Source organism: Salvelinus sp. IW2-2015, linkage group LG9, assembly GCF_002910315.2.
Source record: "Salvelinus sp. IW2-2015 linkage group LG9, ASM291031v2, whole genome shotgun sequence".
In the NCBI taxonomy this organism is placed as follows: Eukaryota; Metazoa; Chordata; class Actinopteri; order Salmoniformes; family Salmonidae; genus Salvelinus; species Salvelinus sp. IW2-2015.
In genome coordinates this window covers 26,396,189-26,416,298 of record NC_036849.1, presented here as the reverse complement: position 1 = coordinate 26,416,298, position 20,110 = coordinate 26,396,189, and the positions used below count along the sequence as shown (strand labels likewise).

The window sequence follows — 20,110 nt, the reverse complement described above, 5'->3', positions numbered from 1 at the left end:
TTGAGATGGTTTGGGATGAGTTGGACCACAGAGGGAAGGAAAAGCAGCAACAAGTGCTCAGCATATGTGGGAACTCCTTCAAGACTGTTGGAAAAGCATTCCTCGTGAAGCTGGTTGAGAGAATGCCAAGAGTGTGCAAAGCTGTCATCAAGGCAAAGGGTGGCTACTTTGAAGAATTTAAAATCTAAAATATACACTACCGTTCAAAAGTTTGGGGTCACTTAGAAATGTCCTTGTTGTTGAAAGAAAAGCACATTTTTTGTCCATTAAAATAACATCAAATTGAGCATAAATAAATATTATTGTAGCTGGAAACGGCTGATTTTTAATTGAATATCTACATAGGCGTACCGATGCCCATTATCAACAACCATCACTCCTGTGTTCCAATGGCACGTTGTGTTAGCTAATCCAAGTTTATAATTTTAAAAGGCTAATTGATCATTAGAAAACCCTTTTGCAATTATGTTATGTAATAAATCTGCCGTTTCCAGCTACAATAGTCATTTACAACATTATCAATGTCTACACTGTATTTCGGATCAATTTGATGTTATTTTAATGGACAAAAAAAATTGCTTTTCTTTCAACAACAAGAACATTTCTAAGTGACCCCAAACTTTTGAACGGTAGAGTATTTTGATTTGTTTAACATTTTTTGGGTTGCTACATGATTCCAAATGTGTTATTTCATTGTTTTTTTGTCTTCACTATTATTCTACAATGTAGAAAATAGTAAAAATTAAGAAAAACCCTTGAATGAGTAGGTGTGTCCAAACGTTTGACCGGTACTGTAGGTAAATTGCAGTTGTTCCAGAAAAAAGTGGCACGTATCGCACTTAAATGTACACAGAGGGCAAGTGTCAGTAACATGCATGCCAGTCTCTCCTGGCTCAAAGTTGAGGAGAGATTGACTGCGTCACTATTGATCTTTGTGCAAGGTGTTGATGTGTTGAAGGTACCGAATTGTCTGTCAGTTGGCACACAGTTTGGACAATCATCAGTATAACACAAGACATGCAACTAGAGGTCTCTTCACAGTCCCCAGATCCAGAACAGAGGCTGGGAAACGCACAGTATTGAATAGAGCCATGACTACATGGAAGTCTTTGCCACCCCAGGTAACTCAAGCTACCATTTTTTTTATTAAACAGATAAAATAACACCTTACTGCACAAAGGGGACTGTGAAGAGACAGTCATTTTATATATATTGTATTGTAATTTGCACTGTACTATGCATTAGACCGAGATATTGTGTGTATGTACTGATATGTAGGCTATGTGTGATGTTTTAAATGTATTTCAGTCCTTGACCAATAATGTTCGGTACTATGTATTATGTCATGTGTCATGTGGACCCCAGGAAGAGTAGCTGATGCTTTTGGGGATCCTAATAAATACAAACATTTTATGTTAAACCTACCTCAACCACTCCAGTACCCCTGCACATTGAAGAAGGTACTGGAACTGATCTGTATATACTCGCAGACTCGTGTTTCTTCAACCTGCATCGTACTTCTAGTGTGTTTTTTAATGTTTTTWAWWTTTTTTATTATATATATTATTATTCTCACTGCATTGTTGGGAATGAGCTCTCATGGTAAGAACTGTTTTATACCTTTTGTATCCTGTGCACGTGGGGAATAAACTTTGAAACTTGAGAGAAAGAGAAAGAAGGGAAGAGGGAGAGTGAAGAAGAGAGAAGAGAGAGGGAGAGAAGAGGAGAGGGAGAGGGAGAGAAGGGGAGAGGGAGAGGGAGCGAGAGAGGGAGAGGGAGAGGGAGAGGGAGGGAGAGAGAGAGAGAGGGAGGGAGAGGGAGAGGAAGGGAGAGAGAGAGAGGGAGCGAGCGAGCGAGCGAGCGAGAGAGAGTGAAGCAACATTATGACTTGTTAGTTATTTATTAATTCCCCAGTCAAATCAAAATCAAATTCCATTATATTTGTCACATGCTTTGTAAAAAGGTGTAGGCTAACATTAAAATGCTTACTTAGGGGACACTTTGTCCAGGTGTTGTACAGTGCTAGACCTTCCATGGTCAAATGCTGACGTTAAAACGGCTTTATGAATTGAATTGAGATAGACGATGATACACCATCAAACACTGGGAGTCCCATTGTGAAGAATGATGATGATAGCCATATGACGCCCATGAAGAGACCATACTGTACTTCTCTTGACAGAACATAGAGTCCTCCTTTTTTGTCTTACAGAATGTTTCACCCTGAATTAACATGGCGTCCATAATGTCTGTATGGTCTTTGTGTGAATATACGCTTAGTCTGAGTGTATAAAACATTAGGGACACCTGTTCATTCCATGACATAGAATGACCAGGTGAATCCAGGTGAAAGCTATGATCCCTTGACGGGTAGGAGACAGTTTAAATCAGGATTTTTAAGCCTTGAGACAATTGAAGCATGGATTGTGTCTGTGCCATTCAGAGGGTAAATGTGCAAAAATATTTTAGTGCCTTTGAACGGGGTATGGTAGTAGGTGCCAGGTGCACCGGTTTGTGTCAAGAACTGCAATGCTGCTGGGTTTTTCACGCTCAACAGTTTCCCGTGTGTATCAAGAATGGTCCACCACCCAAAGGACATCCAGCCAACTTGGCACAACTGTGGGAAGCATTGAAGTCAACATGGGCCAACGTCCCAGTGGAATGCTTTCGACACCTTGTAGTGTCCATGCCCCGACGAATTCAGGCTGTTCTGAGGACAAAAGGGGTTGCAACTAAATATTAGGAAGGTGTTCCTAGTGTTTGGTATTCTCAGTGTAGTTATTCCTTAGAGAGCAGCACAGATAGAGATTTCTATATGGCTCACAGTCCCAACAGAGCAAAACATTACTACGTGATTTGTGTATCGACAATACGTCTCCAAATGCATCACAGTCTCATCTTGGAGTCTCTCAGTGGAGATGCCCCAAGTCAGAGCTGAACCTGATATCAACACACACACACACACACACACACACACACACACACACACACACACAAGATTATCCTATCTCAGATTCCTTCAGTTCGAGAGGCGTACATTATAAAACAAACCAAACACCGAACAGGAGAACACCGGAATGTCGATTTATTGCAAGCCCCCCCCCCACCTCTCTGATTCAGAGGGGTGGTTAAATGCAGAAGACACATTTCAGTTGAATGCATTCAGTTGTACAACTGACTAGGTATCCTCTCCCTTTCCTTTCCTCTGGACCCTTAAGTTAGAGAGACGACTTCTCTAGAGAGAAAGAGACAATATTACCCTGCAGAGAGACGACTTTCTCTAGAGGAGAAGAGACAAATATACCCTGCAGAGAGACGACTTCTCTAGAGAGAAAGAGACAAATATACCCTTGCAGAGAGACGACTTTCTAGAGAAAGAGACAAATATACCCTGCAGAGAGACGACTTCTCTAGAGAGAAAGAGACAAATATACCCTACCCGGTATGATTGGAAACAGAGAGGGATTGATGGATCCTGGAATTATAGAATTGGATATCATATATAAATAAAGGTGAAATAAAAAAAWTCACTGTTTTGATATTACATTCATAGTTTTTCTCATCAAAGAAAGCTATTGTTTTACTTCAAGGACAAAATCGGAGATACTTGACTTTAACAGGAGAGTTGACTTACTGGATCATAGTGAGGGAACATATTTACCCCACAGCACATAGGAAAATACATTGAAGCCACTAGACAAAGAGAGGGGGGTCGATGGTGTTCTAAACCACAAGCAGTGAGATGAAGAAACTGGAAAGAGGGCAGAACATTCACGTCTATCCTCAGGAATCAATTAGCCAACGCAAATTAAAAGCCAGATGCCGGGAGGCTGGGAGGGCATAATACTATGAGTCAGAGATCATCGACAGTATAGGAGACGAAGGAGGGAGATAGAAAGGGGGGGGCAGTTTGAGAAAGGAAGGGTAGTTTGTGGAAGGAATGGTAGTTGGGGAGAAGGACGGGGGGTGGGAGAGGTGGAGGAGGGAGAGGTGGAGGGGTGCGTGGAGTAAGGGCTATGGTAGATGCGTCTGTGCGTGCATGCATGCCTGTTTCTGTATGAGGGGTTCTGCTCCCTCTCTCTTCGGGGACGGCGTGCACCCTCTTTGCGACTTACTCGATCTCTGCYAAAACAATATCTCCTGAGTGAAATGGTTCTATTGCCCCACAGACAAACAACCTTTTAAGGACTGTGCGATTCAGTCAGGGCCCTGTTGACACAATAGAGTCAAAGTCTCTTATTGTTCTGATTGTGGCAGAGATAGGAAAAGGAATGGAGAATAAATACATTGAGGGATAAAAGCTGTGGGATAGGGGGTGCATAGGCCATAACTGGCTGTTGGCTGGGGCAGAGACAGAGGCAGAGAGAGAGAGTTAACAACAGGAGGCTGTGTGTTGAAGTTGATCTCGGTAGGGCAGGATGTGGCTGAGGTAGGCAGGGACAGACAGAGGAATAGAGATAATGGGATGGAGTGATAGTCGGGCTTTAATATGGACCCTCACCAGTGTGTTGAAGTTGATCTCCTGCGGCAGGATGCGGCCACAGGCCAGGCAGTCCCCCTGGCATTCACTACAGTGTCCCGGGACACACAGACACAGCAGCAGCAGGGACCAGAGAGGGGTCTTCATGGTCCTCAGTATCCTAACTATGGAGACAATAGGGACAGCCTGGGACAGGACAGGGGAGAGAGATCAGAGGTCAATTCACTRTCTTCTGTTCAGTCATAATTTACTGTGAACAGCCAGACTGAAATAGAGGAGGGGGGAGGGAAAGACAGAGAGAGAGAAAGGGAGAGAGAGAAGGGGAGAGAAAGGGAGTGAGAGAAAGAGAGAGACAGACATACAGGACCGCTCGACAAGATAAGTGAAAAACACTAATGCCTTTGTTTGTCTGGGTGTGGTATCGTTTAACCCTCCCCCGAACCCCCCCGTGTTGACAACAGCGACGAAAGAAAAACAACAGCTGTTTGTACCTCATTAAACAGACTCATCATCGCCTTAATTGAAGTCTGAATTAGTCCTTCTTGCAGGGAGCACAATAGCCAAAAGAAACGGGGTGATTTACGAGGGATTCTTTGTTTTACTGGATTAGTCATCAGGAAGAGATGGGAGATATGGAGACATATAGAGAGAGGAATCCGAAGCTGTGTTGCACTTGTAACAGAGAGAACAAGGAATAATGTACACACACACAAGCATGAAATCTTGCAATTAATAGGTGTGTATCTATTATGCAATATAAATAATTAGATGTTTGGCATGAACATTTTTATTTATTACCCCTTTTTTGTGGTATCCAATTGGTAGTAGTTACTGTCTTGTCTCATCACTCATCACTCCCGTACAGACTCAGGAGAGGCAAAGGTCAAGAGCCATGTAACGGCATTCTACGTCGTCCTCCTCCTCAGACGAGGAGAGGAGAGAGGGATCAGATGACCAATGTGCAGCGAGGTATGTAGACATAATGAATTTATTAGACACGACGAACACTGACACAAACTATACTTGAATATTACAAAATAACAAACAAACAACGTAGACTGACCTGAACATGCAAACTACATATAACGAAGCACGCATGAACAGGAAAGAAAGAAACGAACGAGACGAGACAGTACCGTGTGGTGCAATAAACACAGACACAGCGACAATCACCCACAAACAAACAGTGTGAACAGCCAACCTATATATGGTTCTCAATCAGAGGAAAACGTCAAACACCTGTCTCTGATTGAGAACCATATAAGGCTAATTACAAGTGACCTAAACATAGAAACACAAAACATAGAATGCCCACCCCAACTCRCGCCCTGACCAACTAAACACATACAAAAATAACATAAAACAGGTCAGGAACGTGACAAGCCATGCATTCTCCGAAACACAACCCAACCAAGCCGCACTGCTTCTTGACACAATGCACATCGAACCCGGAAGCCAGCCGCACCAAACTCATTTAAACTAGTTTATCATAGAAAAACAGCAGTTGGATAAGGATTTTTGGTATTTTATTAGGATCCCAATAAGCTGTTGCAAAAGCAGCAGCTACTCTTCCTGGGGTCCACACTGAACATGAAACATAATACAGAATGACATAATACAGAACATCAATAGACAAGAACAGCTCAAAGACAGAACTACATTTTAAAAAGGCACACGTAGCCTACATATCAATGCATACACACAAACTATCTAGGTCAAATAGGGGAGAGGCGTTGTGCCGTGAGGTGTTGCTTCATCTGTTTTTTGAAAAAGGTTTGCTGTTTATTTGAGTAATATGAGATGGAAGGAAGTTCCATGCAGTAAGGGCTCTATATAAWACTGTACACTTCCTTGAATTTGTTCTGGATTCGGGGACTATGAAAAGASCCTTGGTTGCATGTCTGGTGGGGTAAGTGTGTGTCAGAGCTGTGTGTAAGTTGACTATGCAAACAATTTGGGATTTTCAACACATTGTTTCTTATAAAAAGAAGAAGTGATGCAGTCAGTCTCTCCTCATCTCTTAGCCAAGAAAGACTGTCAGGCATAGTATTTATATCAGCCCTCTGATTACAATTAAGAGCAAAATGTGTCGCTSTGTTCTGGGCCAGCTGCAGCTTAACTAGGTCTTTCCTTGTAGCACTGGACCACGGGTGGACAATAATCAAGATTAGACAAAACTAGAGCCTGCAGAACTTGCTTTTTGGAGTGTGGTGTCAAAAAAGCAGAGATTCTCTTTATTACGGCCAGACCTCTCCCCATCTTTACAACCATTGAATCTATATGTTTTAACCATGACAGTTTACAATCTAAAATAACGGCAAGTAATTTAGTCTCCTCAACTTGTTCCAGCCACACCATTCATTATCTAGAATTTAAGGAATGATTTGTACCAAATACAATGCTCTTAGTTTTAGAGATGTTCAGAACCAGACTGCAACTCTTTGTTAAGGGTTTCAGTGACTTCATTAGCTGTGGTTGCTGATGTGTATATGGTTGAATCATCAGCATACATGAACACACATGCTTTGTTTAATGCCTGGGGCAGGTCATTGGTGAAAATAGAAAAGAGTAGAGGGCCTAGAGAGCTGCCCTGCTGTACACCACACTTTACATGTTTGACATTAGAGAAGCTTCCATTAAAGAAAACCCTCTGAGTTAAATGAGATAGATAGCTCTGAATCCACAATATGGCAGAGGTTGAAAAGCCATAACACATACGTTTTTTCAACAAMWGGTTATGGTCAATAATATCAAAGGTTGCACTGAAATCTAATAGTACAGCTCCCACAATCTTCTTATCAATTTCTTTCAACCAATCATCAGTAATTTGTGTCAGTGCAGTACATGTTGAGTGCCCTTCTCTATAAGCATGCTGAAAGTATATTGTTCATTTGTTTACAGTGAAATAGCATTGTATTTGGTCAAACACAACTTTTTCCAACAGTTTGCTAAGAGCTGGCAGCAAGCTTATAGGTCTGCTGTCAGAACCAGTAAAGGCCGCTTTACCGCTCTTGGGTAGCGAAATTACTTTGCCTTCCCTCCATGCCTGAGGACAAAGACTTTCCTCTAGGCTCAGATTAAAAATATGACAGATAGGAGTGGCTATAGAGTCAGCTACCATCCTCAGTAGCTTTCCATCTAAGTTGTCAATGCCAGGAGGTTTGTCATTATTGATCGTTAACAATAATTTTCCCATCTCTCCAACACTAACTTTACAAAATTCAAACTTGCAATATTTTTCTTTCATTATTTGTTTTTTATGCATGAATAGAATTGCTCACTGTTCGTTGTTGGCATTTCCTGCCTAAGTTTGCCCACCTTGCCAATKAAATAATCATTAAAATAATTGGCAACATCAAATGGTTTTGTGATGAATAAGCCATCTGATTCGATGAAAAATGGAGTTGAATTTGTCTTTCTGCCCATAATTTCATTTAAAGTACTCCAAAGTTTTTTKGGGCTTTTTTTTGGCATTGATCTTGGCTTCATAATACAGTTTATTCTTATTTTTGTTGAGTTTAGTCACATATTTCTCAATTTGCAGTAAGTCAGCCAGTCAGATGTGTCAGACTTATTAGCCACTCCTTTTGCCCCATCTCTTTCAACCATGCAGTTGTTCAATTCCTCATCAATCCATGGAGCCTCAACAGTTCTAACAGTCAGTTTCTTAACAGATGCATGYTCATCAATAATTGGAAGAWGCAATTTCATAAATTAATCAAGTGCAGTGTCTGGATGCTCCTCATTAATCACATCAGACCAACAAATATTTGTAACATCATCCACGTAAGAGTCCCAGAAAAATATTTTGAATGATCTCTTATACACTATTTAAGGCCCAGCTGTTGGAACTTTGGCTTTCCTGGATATAGTCACTATATTGTGATCACTGCATCCAATGGGTACGGATACAGCTTAAGAACAAAGGTCTACAGTATTAGAAAAAAGGTGATCGAAACATGTGGATGATCTTGTTCCTGTAGTGTTTGCAAACACCCTGGTAGGTTGATGAATAACCTGAACCAGATTACAGGCACTGGTTACAGTGAGAAGCTTCCTCTTGAGCAGACAGCTGGATGAAAACCAGTCAATATTCAAGTCCCCAAGAAAGTAGACCTCTCTGTTTACATCACATACACTATCAAGCATTTCACACATATTATTTAGATACTGACTGTTAGCACTTGGTGGCCTATAGCAACACCCCAAAAGAAAAGGCTTTAGATGTGCCAAGTGAACCTGCAACCACAACACTTCAATAACACTTGACATAAGAGCTTCTCTAAGCATTACAGGGATATGGATCTGAATATATACAGCAACACCTCCTCCATAAGCATTCCTGTCTCTATAGATGTTATATCCTTGTATTGCTACTGCTGTATCATCAAATGAATTATGAGTCTCAGAAATGGCCTTTCTGAGTGAGTCTCAGAAATGGCCAATATATGAATGTTATCTTATGTTAGTAAGTTATTGATTTCATGAACCTTATTTATAAGGATACATATATTAATATGGGCTATTTTCAGCCCTTTCCTGGGTAGCTTAAAGGATGAGTGTGATTGTAGAATATCATGTGTGAATGGACCCAGATAATGAAAGGGAAAAGTAGTTATCTTGACAGTAGTCTCTCCCCTGTGTTTTTAGCTTTTCAAGAACTTTATTGGGTTTAGTGTGCCAATGGGAAATGGAGGCCTCAATGCAGCATCACAAACGTTCCCATGCATTTTTCATATAACCTAAAAGTGTACAACAAATCAATAGTCTCTTCTGTATGAGACCTGGATATATACACAGAAAAGAACATAACGTATCCAGGAAGCACAGACCATTCACCTGCGACGCCAAGGGGAAATAGTGCTGCAAAGAAAAAGTATAGTGTGTTGTCCATTGTTGTCACTCTACGTCATTCCATTGAGTGCAGTACAAGACAGTGCCTGCATTTCATTAACAATCCATAGCAGTTCTCTCCAACCCTAGAACAGCTAAAGAAAGTCTGAGAGTGGCAAGTRATTATAAAGTACGGGAGTGAATTAAGAATACTATACGCAGGGATCTGGCAGGGCGGACAAAGGAGGGGGTGGCGATGGTGTGCTCTTAAAACCACCTTAGTGATTTTTAGCTTGGCCTGTGGCTCGTGGCTAGACATAGACAAGTTGAAGGGAAGGTGATAAGATTGTGGCTGAAGCATGATGTTCTCTGTGGATGTTTTATAGAGTAACTACAGTATATGGACTGTTTGATAGACCAAGGACCGTACAGTATATGGACTGTTTGATAGACCAAGGACCATACAGTATATGGACTGCTTGATAGACAAAGGACCATACAGTATATGGACTGCTTGATAGACAAAGGACCATACAGTATATGGACTGTTTGATAGACAAAGGACCATACAGTATATGGACTGTATATGGCAGGGGTAATCAAAACCCAGCCTGGAGGTCTGGAGTGCCCTGCTGGTTACCTTTTCTACCTGGTAGGTAATAAATTCTTGATTGATGTCACTGGTTGGCCAGAAAGTCCACTAAACTGGTGTCTCCAGTCGGAGTCAGTCCGTGATTATCTGGCTCGAAGGCGCTAGTGAAGGCACTGGAAAAAGGAAAGAAAGACTGAAAATCACTAGTACTTCTAGACTCAAGGTCTGGATGTGAGAAAAGGGGACATGGGATTGAAATGAGATATGAGATACCCAAGGAGTTAACACTGTACTCTTTCATTGATTTATTCAACCTTTATTTTGACAGGGAGTCATGTCTTACCAAGGTCTCTTTTCCAGGTGAGCTCTGTAACTATAAAATATACACATCAATACAATACGAAAAGCACAACAGAGATACAAAACACAGTCATAGGAAACAAACCCATTTTACATGAAACATGTCCTCAATCTACAGTCTGAAATGCCCTAGAGGCACAAAATCATCCAATTTTAGGGGTTTGGAGATTTCACTCTTCACTCGGGCAACAAGTGCTCTTACCTAGTCACTAAAACTGTTTATTGTATGCTCGTTGCAAGGGTAGCTCATCCAGATACATTACTGATAAGAAATAGGGAGACTCCCTCGATGATAGTTCATTACTAGACAAAAGCAGCCATGCCAGTACCAGTACCAGTGTTAAATACCATTGGGTCTGAGCCACTTATAGGATTGACAAATGAGCCGTGTGCTGAAAGCACCATTGGGTTCTCAAACTCCATTGAGCACCCTAGTGTGTGTGTGTGTGTGTGTGTGTGTGTGTGTGTGTGTGTGTGGGTGTTGTGGTGTGTAGTGTGTGTGTGGGTTGTGTGTGTGTGTGGTTGTGGTGTGTGGATGGTGAGATGTATGGTGGGACAAGGGGTTTTCCCCCGGGAAACAGACATTTAGAATGACTGACGATGTCACTATCGATAGGAAGAGCCAATATGGCCAATATACCACGGCAAAAGCTGTTCTTATGCATAACGCAGCACAGAGTGCCTAGATTCAGCCCTTGACCTTGGTATATTTGCCATATACCACAAATCCTTGAGGTGCCTTATTGCTATTATAAACTGGTTACCAACATAATTAGAACAATAAATAAGTCATTTTGTGCATACCGCTGGTATATTGTCTGATATACCACAGCTTTCAGCAATCAGCATCCAGGACCCAAACTACCCAGTTTCTAAGAATGTATTATGACATCAGAACAGGGTGTGGTTGTGGCCAAGTGTGAAAATGCACTCCAAAGTCATGGATAATTGGTCAATCCATAAGACTGCTAATAAGCCAGACTGCTAAATAGTCAATTTATGGTACCCAAAGTATCTGCACTGACTCTATCTTGCACTGACCCTACGCACACTCACTAGACATATATACACAACCATCTACACACTCACTAACCTATATTACACACCATCTACACACTCACTAGACTATATATACACACACCTCTACACACTCACTAGACTATATATACACCCTATACACACTCACTAGACTATATATTACACACCAATACACCACTCACTAGACTATATATACACACCATATACACACTCACTAGGCTATATATACACACCATATACACACTCACTAGACTATATATACACACCATATACACACTCACTAGACTATATATACACACCATATAAACTCACAGACTAATATACACCATATCACACTCACTAGACTATATATACAACATATAACACTCACTAGACATATATACACACCATTACACACCACTAGACTATATATACACACCATATACACACTCACTAGACTATATATACACACCATATAACACACTCACTAGACTATATATACACACCATATACACACTCAACTAGAACTTATACCAAACATGAATATTAGGACACAATATTTAGATGAATGCAGATATTCTAGCTAACTGTCGAAAAGCCCTCTACAAGCTAGAAAACTATGATAAAAGAAAAACTGGAATGACTGCCCTTATAGTCCAGCGTTTGTTTAATCATTGCACTTATATGCTTTAAAGTAGAGGAGAGGCCTAGACAGACAACAAAAAAAAACATCCATGCGGTAAATAATCAGGATTAACACTTTCCTCGAGATTAGTAATTTGTTTACTCATTTCCTAGTCTTGATAGACTGCCCTCGGTAATGAGAAAAAGTAGAAACAACAGAGAAATAGAGACTGATACGTCACCAGAACACAGAATCAGAATGGATTCTAATTCAAATTTTTTCCGAACATTCTTCTGTGAAAAGCTTGTGTGTCTAACATGGTTAACGTTCAAGATCAGAACATACCAGCATATCAAATAGCTAGAACTGAAATGAATTAAAGATCTTGGTATACTTAGACCAGAGAGAGAAGTGAAGGAGGGATTTCGGTTTGCAATGTGTGCATAGCAAGCATACCATTCACATCTTTGGAGATAGAGACATTATTTTGGATGTATTTTTACTTAGACATCCATCAGCAGCTATTGCAGGCAACATACTGTATTGTATATTCTTTCCCAGTGATCTCGGGAGAGTTTGTCCTGGAAGCTCTCATTGCTAATCCTTCACACTCCAGCCTCTCAGGTCCCCTCTCCAGTCCCCTTTTCAGTCCCCCCTCAGGTACTCCTATTCACGTCCCCTCTCCATGTCCCCTCTCCAGGTCCCTCTCCAGGCTCTCCTCTCCAGTCTCCTATTCAGTCCCTCTCCATGTCCCCCTCTCCATTTCCCCTCTCAGGTCCTCACTCTACTCCCCTACACAGGTCCTTCTCCACCTCCCCCTCACAGTCTCTCCACTCCCCCTCACCAGTCCTCTCTCCGCATCCCCTCCAGGTCCCTCCTCTCACCATCCCCTCTCCACATTCCCTCTCGGTCCTCCTCTCCACCTCCCCTACCAGGTCCTCCTTCCACCTCCCCTCCAGTCCTCCTCCTCCACATCCCCTCTCCACATCCCCTCTCCACATCCCCCTTCTCCACATCCCCCTCTCCTTCCTCCCTCCAGGTCCTCCTCTCCGCGTCCTCCTCTCCAGGTCCCCCTCTCCGATAACCCAGCTGTAATCGTTTAATTAACTGGCTTATTACTGAGGAAGTCACTTAATAACACAGTAATGGGTCAATCCATAAGACTGCTAAATAGCCAGCTGCTAAATAGTCAATTTATGTACCAAACTAATCTGCACTGACTCTATCTTGCACTGACCCTACGCAACACTCACTAGACTATATATACACACCATCTTACACACTCACTAGCTACATACACACACCATCTACACACTCACTAGACTAATATATACACACACCATCTACACACTCACTGACTATAATACACACCATATACACACTCACTAGACTATATATACACACACCATATACAGTACCATCAAAGATTGAACACACCTACTCATTCAAGGTTTTTTCTTTATTTTAACTAGTGAAGACATCAAAACTATGAAATAATACATATTGAATCATGTAGTAACACAAAAAAGTGTTAAAATAAATCAAAATATATGTTATATTTTATATTCTTCAAAGTAGCCACCCATGCCTTAGACAGCTTTGCCACAGTCTTGGCATTCCTCAACCAGCTTCACGAGGAACGCTTCTTTCCAACAGTCTTGAAGCGAGTTCCACATATGCTGAGAACTTGTTGGCTGGTTTTCCTTCACTCTGCAGTCAACTCAACCAAACATCTTCAGTTGTTGAGGTCAGTGATTGTCTGACCTTTCTTTCTAAAATATCTGCTGAAATTGTTGCCAGCCTATTACTTATGCCTGTTCAACCTTCTTCGTGTCGTCTGAGATTCCCAAAGATTGAAAGCAGCTGCGGTCATCCCCTCTCAAAGGGGGGGGGACACTCAGACTCAAACTGCTCAGACCTATATCTATCCTACCCTGCCTTTCTAAGGTCTTCGAAAGCCAAGTCAACAAACAGATTATGACCATTCGAATCCCACCTACCTTCTCCGCTATGCAATTGGTTTCAGAGCTGGTCAGGTGCACCTCAGCCACGCTCAAGGTCCTAAAACGATATCTTAACCGCCATCAATAAAAAACAATACTGTGCAGCCGTATTCATTGACCTGGCCAAGGCTTCGACTCTGTCAATCACCACATCCTCATCGGCAGACTCGACAGCCTTGTTCTCAAATGATTGCCTCGCCTGGTTCATTCAACTACTTCTCTGATAGAGTTCAGTTGTCAAATTGGAGGTCTGTTTTACGGGCCTCTGGCAGTCTCTTAGGGAGTGCCACAGGGTTCAATTCTTGACCGACTCTCTTCTCTGATACATCAATGATGTCGCTCTTGCTGCTGTGAGTCTTTATCCACCTCTACGCAGACGACACCATTCTGTATACTTCTGGCCCTCTTCTTGGACACTGTGTTAACAACCTCCAGGCGAGCTTCAATGCATACAACTCTCCTTCCGTGGCCTCCAATTGCTCTTAAATACAAGTAAAACTAAATGCATGCTCTTCAACCAGCCTGCCTGCACCTGCCCGCCTGTCCAACATCACTCTCTTGGACGGCTCGATTAGAATATGTGGACAACTACACAATACCTAGGTGTCTGGTTAGACTGTAAACTCTCCTTCCAGACTCACATCAAACATCTCCAATCCAAAGTTAAATCTAAATTGGCTTCCTATTTCGCAACAAAGCATCCTTCACTCATGCTGCAAACATACCCTTGTAAAACTGACCATCCTACCGATCCTCGACTCTTGGTGATTCATTACAAAATAGCCTCCAATACCTACTCAATAATGTGATAGACTGTATGCAGTCTATCACAGTGCCATCCGTTTTGTCACCAAAGCCCATATACTACCCACCACTGCGACCTGTACGCTCTCGTTGGCTGGCCTCGCTTCATACTCGTCGCCAAACCCACTGGCTCCAGGTCATCTACAAGACCCTGCAAGGTAAAGTCCCCCTTATCTCAGCTCGCTGGTGACCATGCAGCACCACCTGTAGCACGCGCTCCAGCAGTATATCTCTCTGGTCACCCCCAAACCAATTCCTTTGGACGTCTCTCCTTCCACGTCTCTCTGTTGTCAATGGACGAACGAACTACAAAAATCTCTGAAACTGGAACACTTATCTCCCTCACTAGCTTTAAGCACCAGCTGTCAGAGCAGCTCACAGATTACTGCACTTGTACATAGCCCATCTATAATTTAGCCCAACAACTACCTCTTTCCCTACTGTATTTATTTATTTTGCTCCTTTGCACCCCATTATTTCTATCTCTACTTTGCACATTCTTCACTGCAAATCAACCATTCCAGTGTTTTACTTGCTATTGTATTACGTCGCCACCATGGCCTTTTTTGCCTTCACCTCCCTTATCTCACCTCACTTGCTCACATTGTATATAGACTTATTTTTCTACTGTATTATTGACTGTATGTTTGTTTTACTCCATGTGTAACTGTGTGTTGTTGTATGTGTCGAACTGCTTTGCTTTATCGTGGCCAGGTCGCAATTGTAAATGAGAACTTGTTCTCAACTTGCCTACCTGGTTAAATAAAGGTGAAATAAAAAAAATTAATACAAAAATTGTGGAGACCAGGTCATCTGATGCAGCACTCCATCACTCTCCTTCTTGGTCAAATTGCCCTTACACAGCCTGGAGGTGTGTTCTGGGTCATTGTCCTGTTGCAAAACAAATGATAGTCCCAGATGGGATGGCATTGAATTCTAAATAAATCACAGACAGTGTCACCAGCAAAGCACCCCCACACCATCACATCTCCACCACCTAGCCTACCTGGTTAAATAAAGGTGAAATATATATATATATGTTTTTAAATGCTTYATGGTGGGAACGATCCGTTCACCTACTCTGCGTCTCACAAAGACACGGTGGTTGGAACCAAAAATCTAAAATTTGGACTCATCAGACCAAAGGACAGATTTCCACCGGTCTAATGTCCATTGTTTCATGCCCCAAGCAGATCTCCTCTTCCTATTGGTGTCCTTTAGTAGTGGTTTCTTTGCAGCAATTCGACCATGAAAGCCTGATTCACTCAATCTCCTCTGAACAGTTGATGTTGAGATGTCTGTTATTTGAACTCTTTGAATAATTTCTTTAGGCTGCAATCTGAGGTGCAGTTAACCCTAATGAGCTTATCCTCTGCAGCAAAGGTACCTCTGGGTCTTCTTTTCCTGTGGCAAATTGATCAGAAATACAGTGTAGACATTGTTAATGACTATTGTAGCTGGAAACGGCAGATTTTTAATTGAATATCTACATAGGTGTACCGAGGCCCATTATCAACAACCATCACTCCTGTGTTCCAATGGCACGTTGTGTTAGCTAATCCAAGTTTATAATTTTAAAAGGCTAATTGATCATTAGAAAACCCTTTTGCAATTATGTTAGCGTAGCTGAAAACTGTTGTCCTGATTAAAGAGCATTAAAACTGGCCTTCTTTAGACTAGTTGAGTATCTGGAGCATCAGCACTTGTGGGTTCGATTACAGGCTCAAAATGTCCAGAAACAAAGAACTTTCTTCTGAAACTCGTCAGTCTTTTCTTGTTCTGAGAAATGAAGACTATTCCATGCGAGAAATTGCCAAGAAACTGAAGATCTCGTACAACGCTGTGTGCTACTCCCTTCACAGAACAGCACAAACTGGCCCTAACCAGAATAGAAAGAGGATTGGGAGACCCCGGTGCACAACTGAGCAAGAGGACAAGTACATTACAGTGTCTAGTTTGAGAAACATACGCCTCACAAGTCCTCAACTGGCAGCTTCATTAAATAGTACCTGCAAAACACGTCTCAACATCAAAAGTGAAGAGGCGACTCCGGGATGTTGGCCTTCTAGACAGAGTTACAAAGAAAAAGCCCTATCTGAGACTGGCCAATAAAAATAAAAGATTAAAATGGGTAATAGAACACAGACACTGGACAGAGGAAGATTGGAAAAAGTGTTATCGACAGACTAATCTAAGTTTGAGATGTTCGGATCACAAAGAACATTCGTGAGACGCAGAAAAAATGAAAAGATGCTGGAGGAGTGCTTGAAGCCATCTGTCAAGCATGGTGGAAGCAATGTGATGGTCTGGGGGTGCTTTGGTGGTGGTAAAGTGGGAGATTTGTACAGGGTTAAAGGGATCTTGAAGAAGGAAGGTTATGATTCCATTTTGCAACGCCATGCCATACCCTGAGGATGGCGCTTAATTGGAGCCAATCTCCTCTTATAACAGGACATTGACCCAAAGCACAGCTCCAAACTATGCAATAACTATTTAGGGAAGAAGGAGTCAGCTGGTATTCTGTCTATAATGGAGTGGCCAGCACAGTCACCGGATCTCAAACCTATTGAGTTGTTGTGGGAGCAGCTTGACTGTATGGTACATAAAAAGTGCCCATCAAGCCAATCCAACTTGTGGGAGGTGCTTCAGGAAGCATGGGGGAAATCTCTTCAGTTTACCTCAACAAATTGACAGCTAGAATGCCAAAGGTCTGCAAGGCTGTAATTGCTGCAAATGGAGGATTCTTTGATGAAAGCAGTTTGTAGGACACAATTATTATTTCAATTGAAAATCATTATTTCTAACATCTTGACTATATTTCCTATTCATTTCATGTATGTTGTAAGTGACCCCAAACTTTTGAACGATAGTGTATATTTTTTTAAATATTTAACCTTATTTAACTAGGCAAGTCAGATAAGAACAAATTATTATTTACAATGGCGGCCTACACTGGCCAAACCCGGACGATGCTGGGCCAATTGTGCGCCGCCCTATGGGACTCCCAATCACGGCCGGTTGTGATACAGCCTGGATTCGAAACAGGGTGTCTGTAGTGACAACTCTAACACTGAGATGCAGTGCCTTAGACCGCTGCACCACCCGGGAGCCCCAGGACTAATATGGACTTGGTCTTTTACCAAATAGGGATATCTTCTGTATACCACCCCTACAATGTCACAACACAACTGATTGGCTCAAACGCATTAAGAAGGAAAGAAATTAAAAGGCACACCTGTTAATTGAAATGCATTCCAGGTGACTAACCCTTGAAGCTGGTTGAGAGAATGTCAGAGTGTGCAAAGCTGTCATCAAGGCAAAGGGTGGTTACTTCAAATATAACATATATTTTGATTTGTTTAACGCTTTTTTGGTTACTACATGATTCCATATGTATTATTTCATAGTTTTGATGTCTTCACTATTATTCTGCAATGTAAAAAATAAAATAAAATAAAGAAAAACCCTGGAATGAGTAGGGGTGTCCAAACTTTTGACTGGTACTGTATATATATTCTTGTGTATTTTATTTTATTCCTCGTGCTACTATTTAATTTTTAATTTTTAAACTCTGTGTTGTTCAAACTCTGCATTGTTGGCAAGGGCTCGTAAGCAAGCATTTCATGGTAAAATTTACACTAGTTGTATTCGGCGCATGTAAGCAACATTTTCTTAATTTGATTTGATTCAGTTGATTGAGTCCTCTGGTGAATCTGACTGCTAGACCTGCTAATAATAACCTAGGAATCCTCCACAGGGTCTGTGTCTCTCCTGACTGTCTGTACCCATTACAGCAGGGGTGGGCAACACCAGTCCTCGGAGGCCAGAGTGGTCACACCTTTCCGCATCCCTAGCAAACACATCTGATTAAATTAATTGCATTCTAAACTGAAGATCATGATTCTTGGAGTCAGGTATGTTAGCTGGGACTGGGTCAAAAGTGTGACACGAATCAGGCCGCTGAGGACTGGAGTTGCCCACCTCTACACTACACTCATCCCTATGAGCAAAAGATGTTAAAAATACTTATTTTTGGTTGAAAATACGTATGATGTATTTTAACATCTTGTGCTCACTGGAATAGTAATAGGACCAGTATATTCTTTGATGGAGTAGACAGATCAGTTATAATCACTAATAATGTTGACCATTTCAAATAATAGTAGATTTTAAACACATTGCATCAACTTTACATCCAGTGAGGTGACTGTGGTCTGTGTCAAAAACATTTCAACCTCATGACTTCAATGGTCAAATAAAGAAAAGATAGTAGGATAGAATGGTACTGAGAGGAAATGAATAACCACAACCTTAACCGAGACTGACAGTCACGACGATATACCACACATCAGCCTATTCATCCTCAATACCATACACCTCTAACTCTATCAATAAAATACATCACTATCTTACTCATCTTCTATCACCATCAACAGTATATTATCTGTCCCTTAAATGTCTTCCACCCCGCAAACCCACGTCAATATTGGTCCCACAGCACCACAGATCAATATAGAGATGGATTAATATAAATTTAGAGATTTCCTCCAATGCTTTCACCATCCACGTTATCAATGGCTGGTTAAGGCTAGCAAGGGATACATCTCGATTAATGGGTTTCAACCCATCAGGAGTAACTCTATTAAATGTGTCAGATGAGGAAACTAAGGGTCACATGGCCCGCTCACACACGCACGAATGCACGCACACACACACACACACACACACACACACACACACACACACACACACACACACACACACACACACACCAGTCATAAGACAGTGACTAGGCCCTTTGATCAGATTGACAACCATGGTGATACAGTACACATCCCAGTCACCCAGCTGGCTGTGGGCAGAGTGTATTATTGTATTTATTAGGGTGTATATTCACCTACCATTGTTGATGGATCAAATGTGACATGTGATTATAACTTTGTCACCAAGCCACAGGCCAACACAGGGACAGCACACAGTCGTCAAAGCTTGTGGCAAATAATTCCCATGTATTCATTACAACTGGCAAGTACATTTTACATTTTTTACTTTGAGCTTTTTCACAATATGAAGACCAAATACATTTTGAATACATTTCAGTACCAGCAGCCCACCTGATTCAAATGTTTCACTAATCCACAAGCACAGGTACAGTTACAATAGGTGGAATGGAAAGGCTCGAGGTCAGGTTTGGGAAACCGATCTATCACAAACCTCACCACATCCATCATCAACTCACACCCCGTTCACACTATCACCAAACCACTCATCATTCACCATCATTGACACCATCATTCTACCATCATTCACAATGTCATTCTACCATCACTGACACCGTCATTCCAACATCCTTGACACCATCATCCACCGTCATTGGCACATCATTACACCATCAT

General features: G+C 41.7%; 1 protein-coding gene across 2 annotated transcripts in view; it reads right to left on the bottom strand.

The window, feature by feature from the left end:
• Nucleotides 1-20,110, bottom strand: part of LOC111968882 (prepronociceptin-like) — a 41,497-nt gene that overhangs the window by 4,806 nt on the left and 16,581 nt on the right. The window contains exons 2-3 of one of the 2 annotated variants that reach the window (XM_023994816.2): nt 9,954-10,078; nt 4,502-4,666 (exon numbers count right to left, since the gene is read on the bottom strand). In XM_023994816.2, coding sequence (XP_023850584.1) covers nt 4,502-4,627 — 126 coding nt within the window. In that variant the 5' untranslated portion in view covers nt 4,628-4,666; nt 9,954-10,078. The remainder of the gene's footprint in view (nt 1-4,501; nt 4,667-9,953; nt 10,079-20,110) is intronic. The other variant, XM_023994815.2, reaches the window with a different exon arrangement.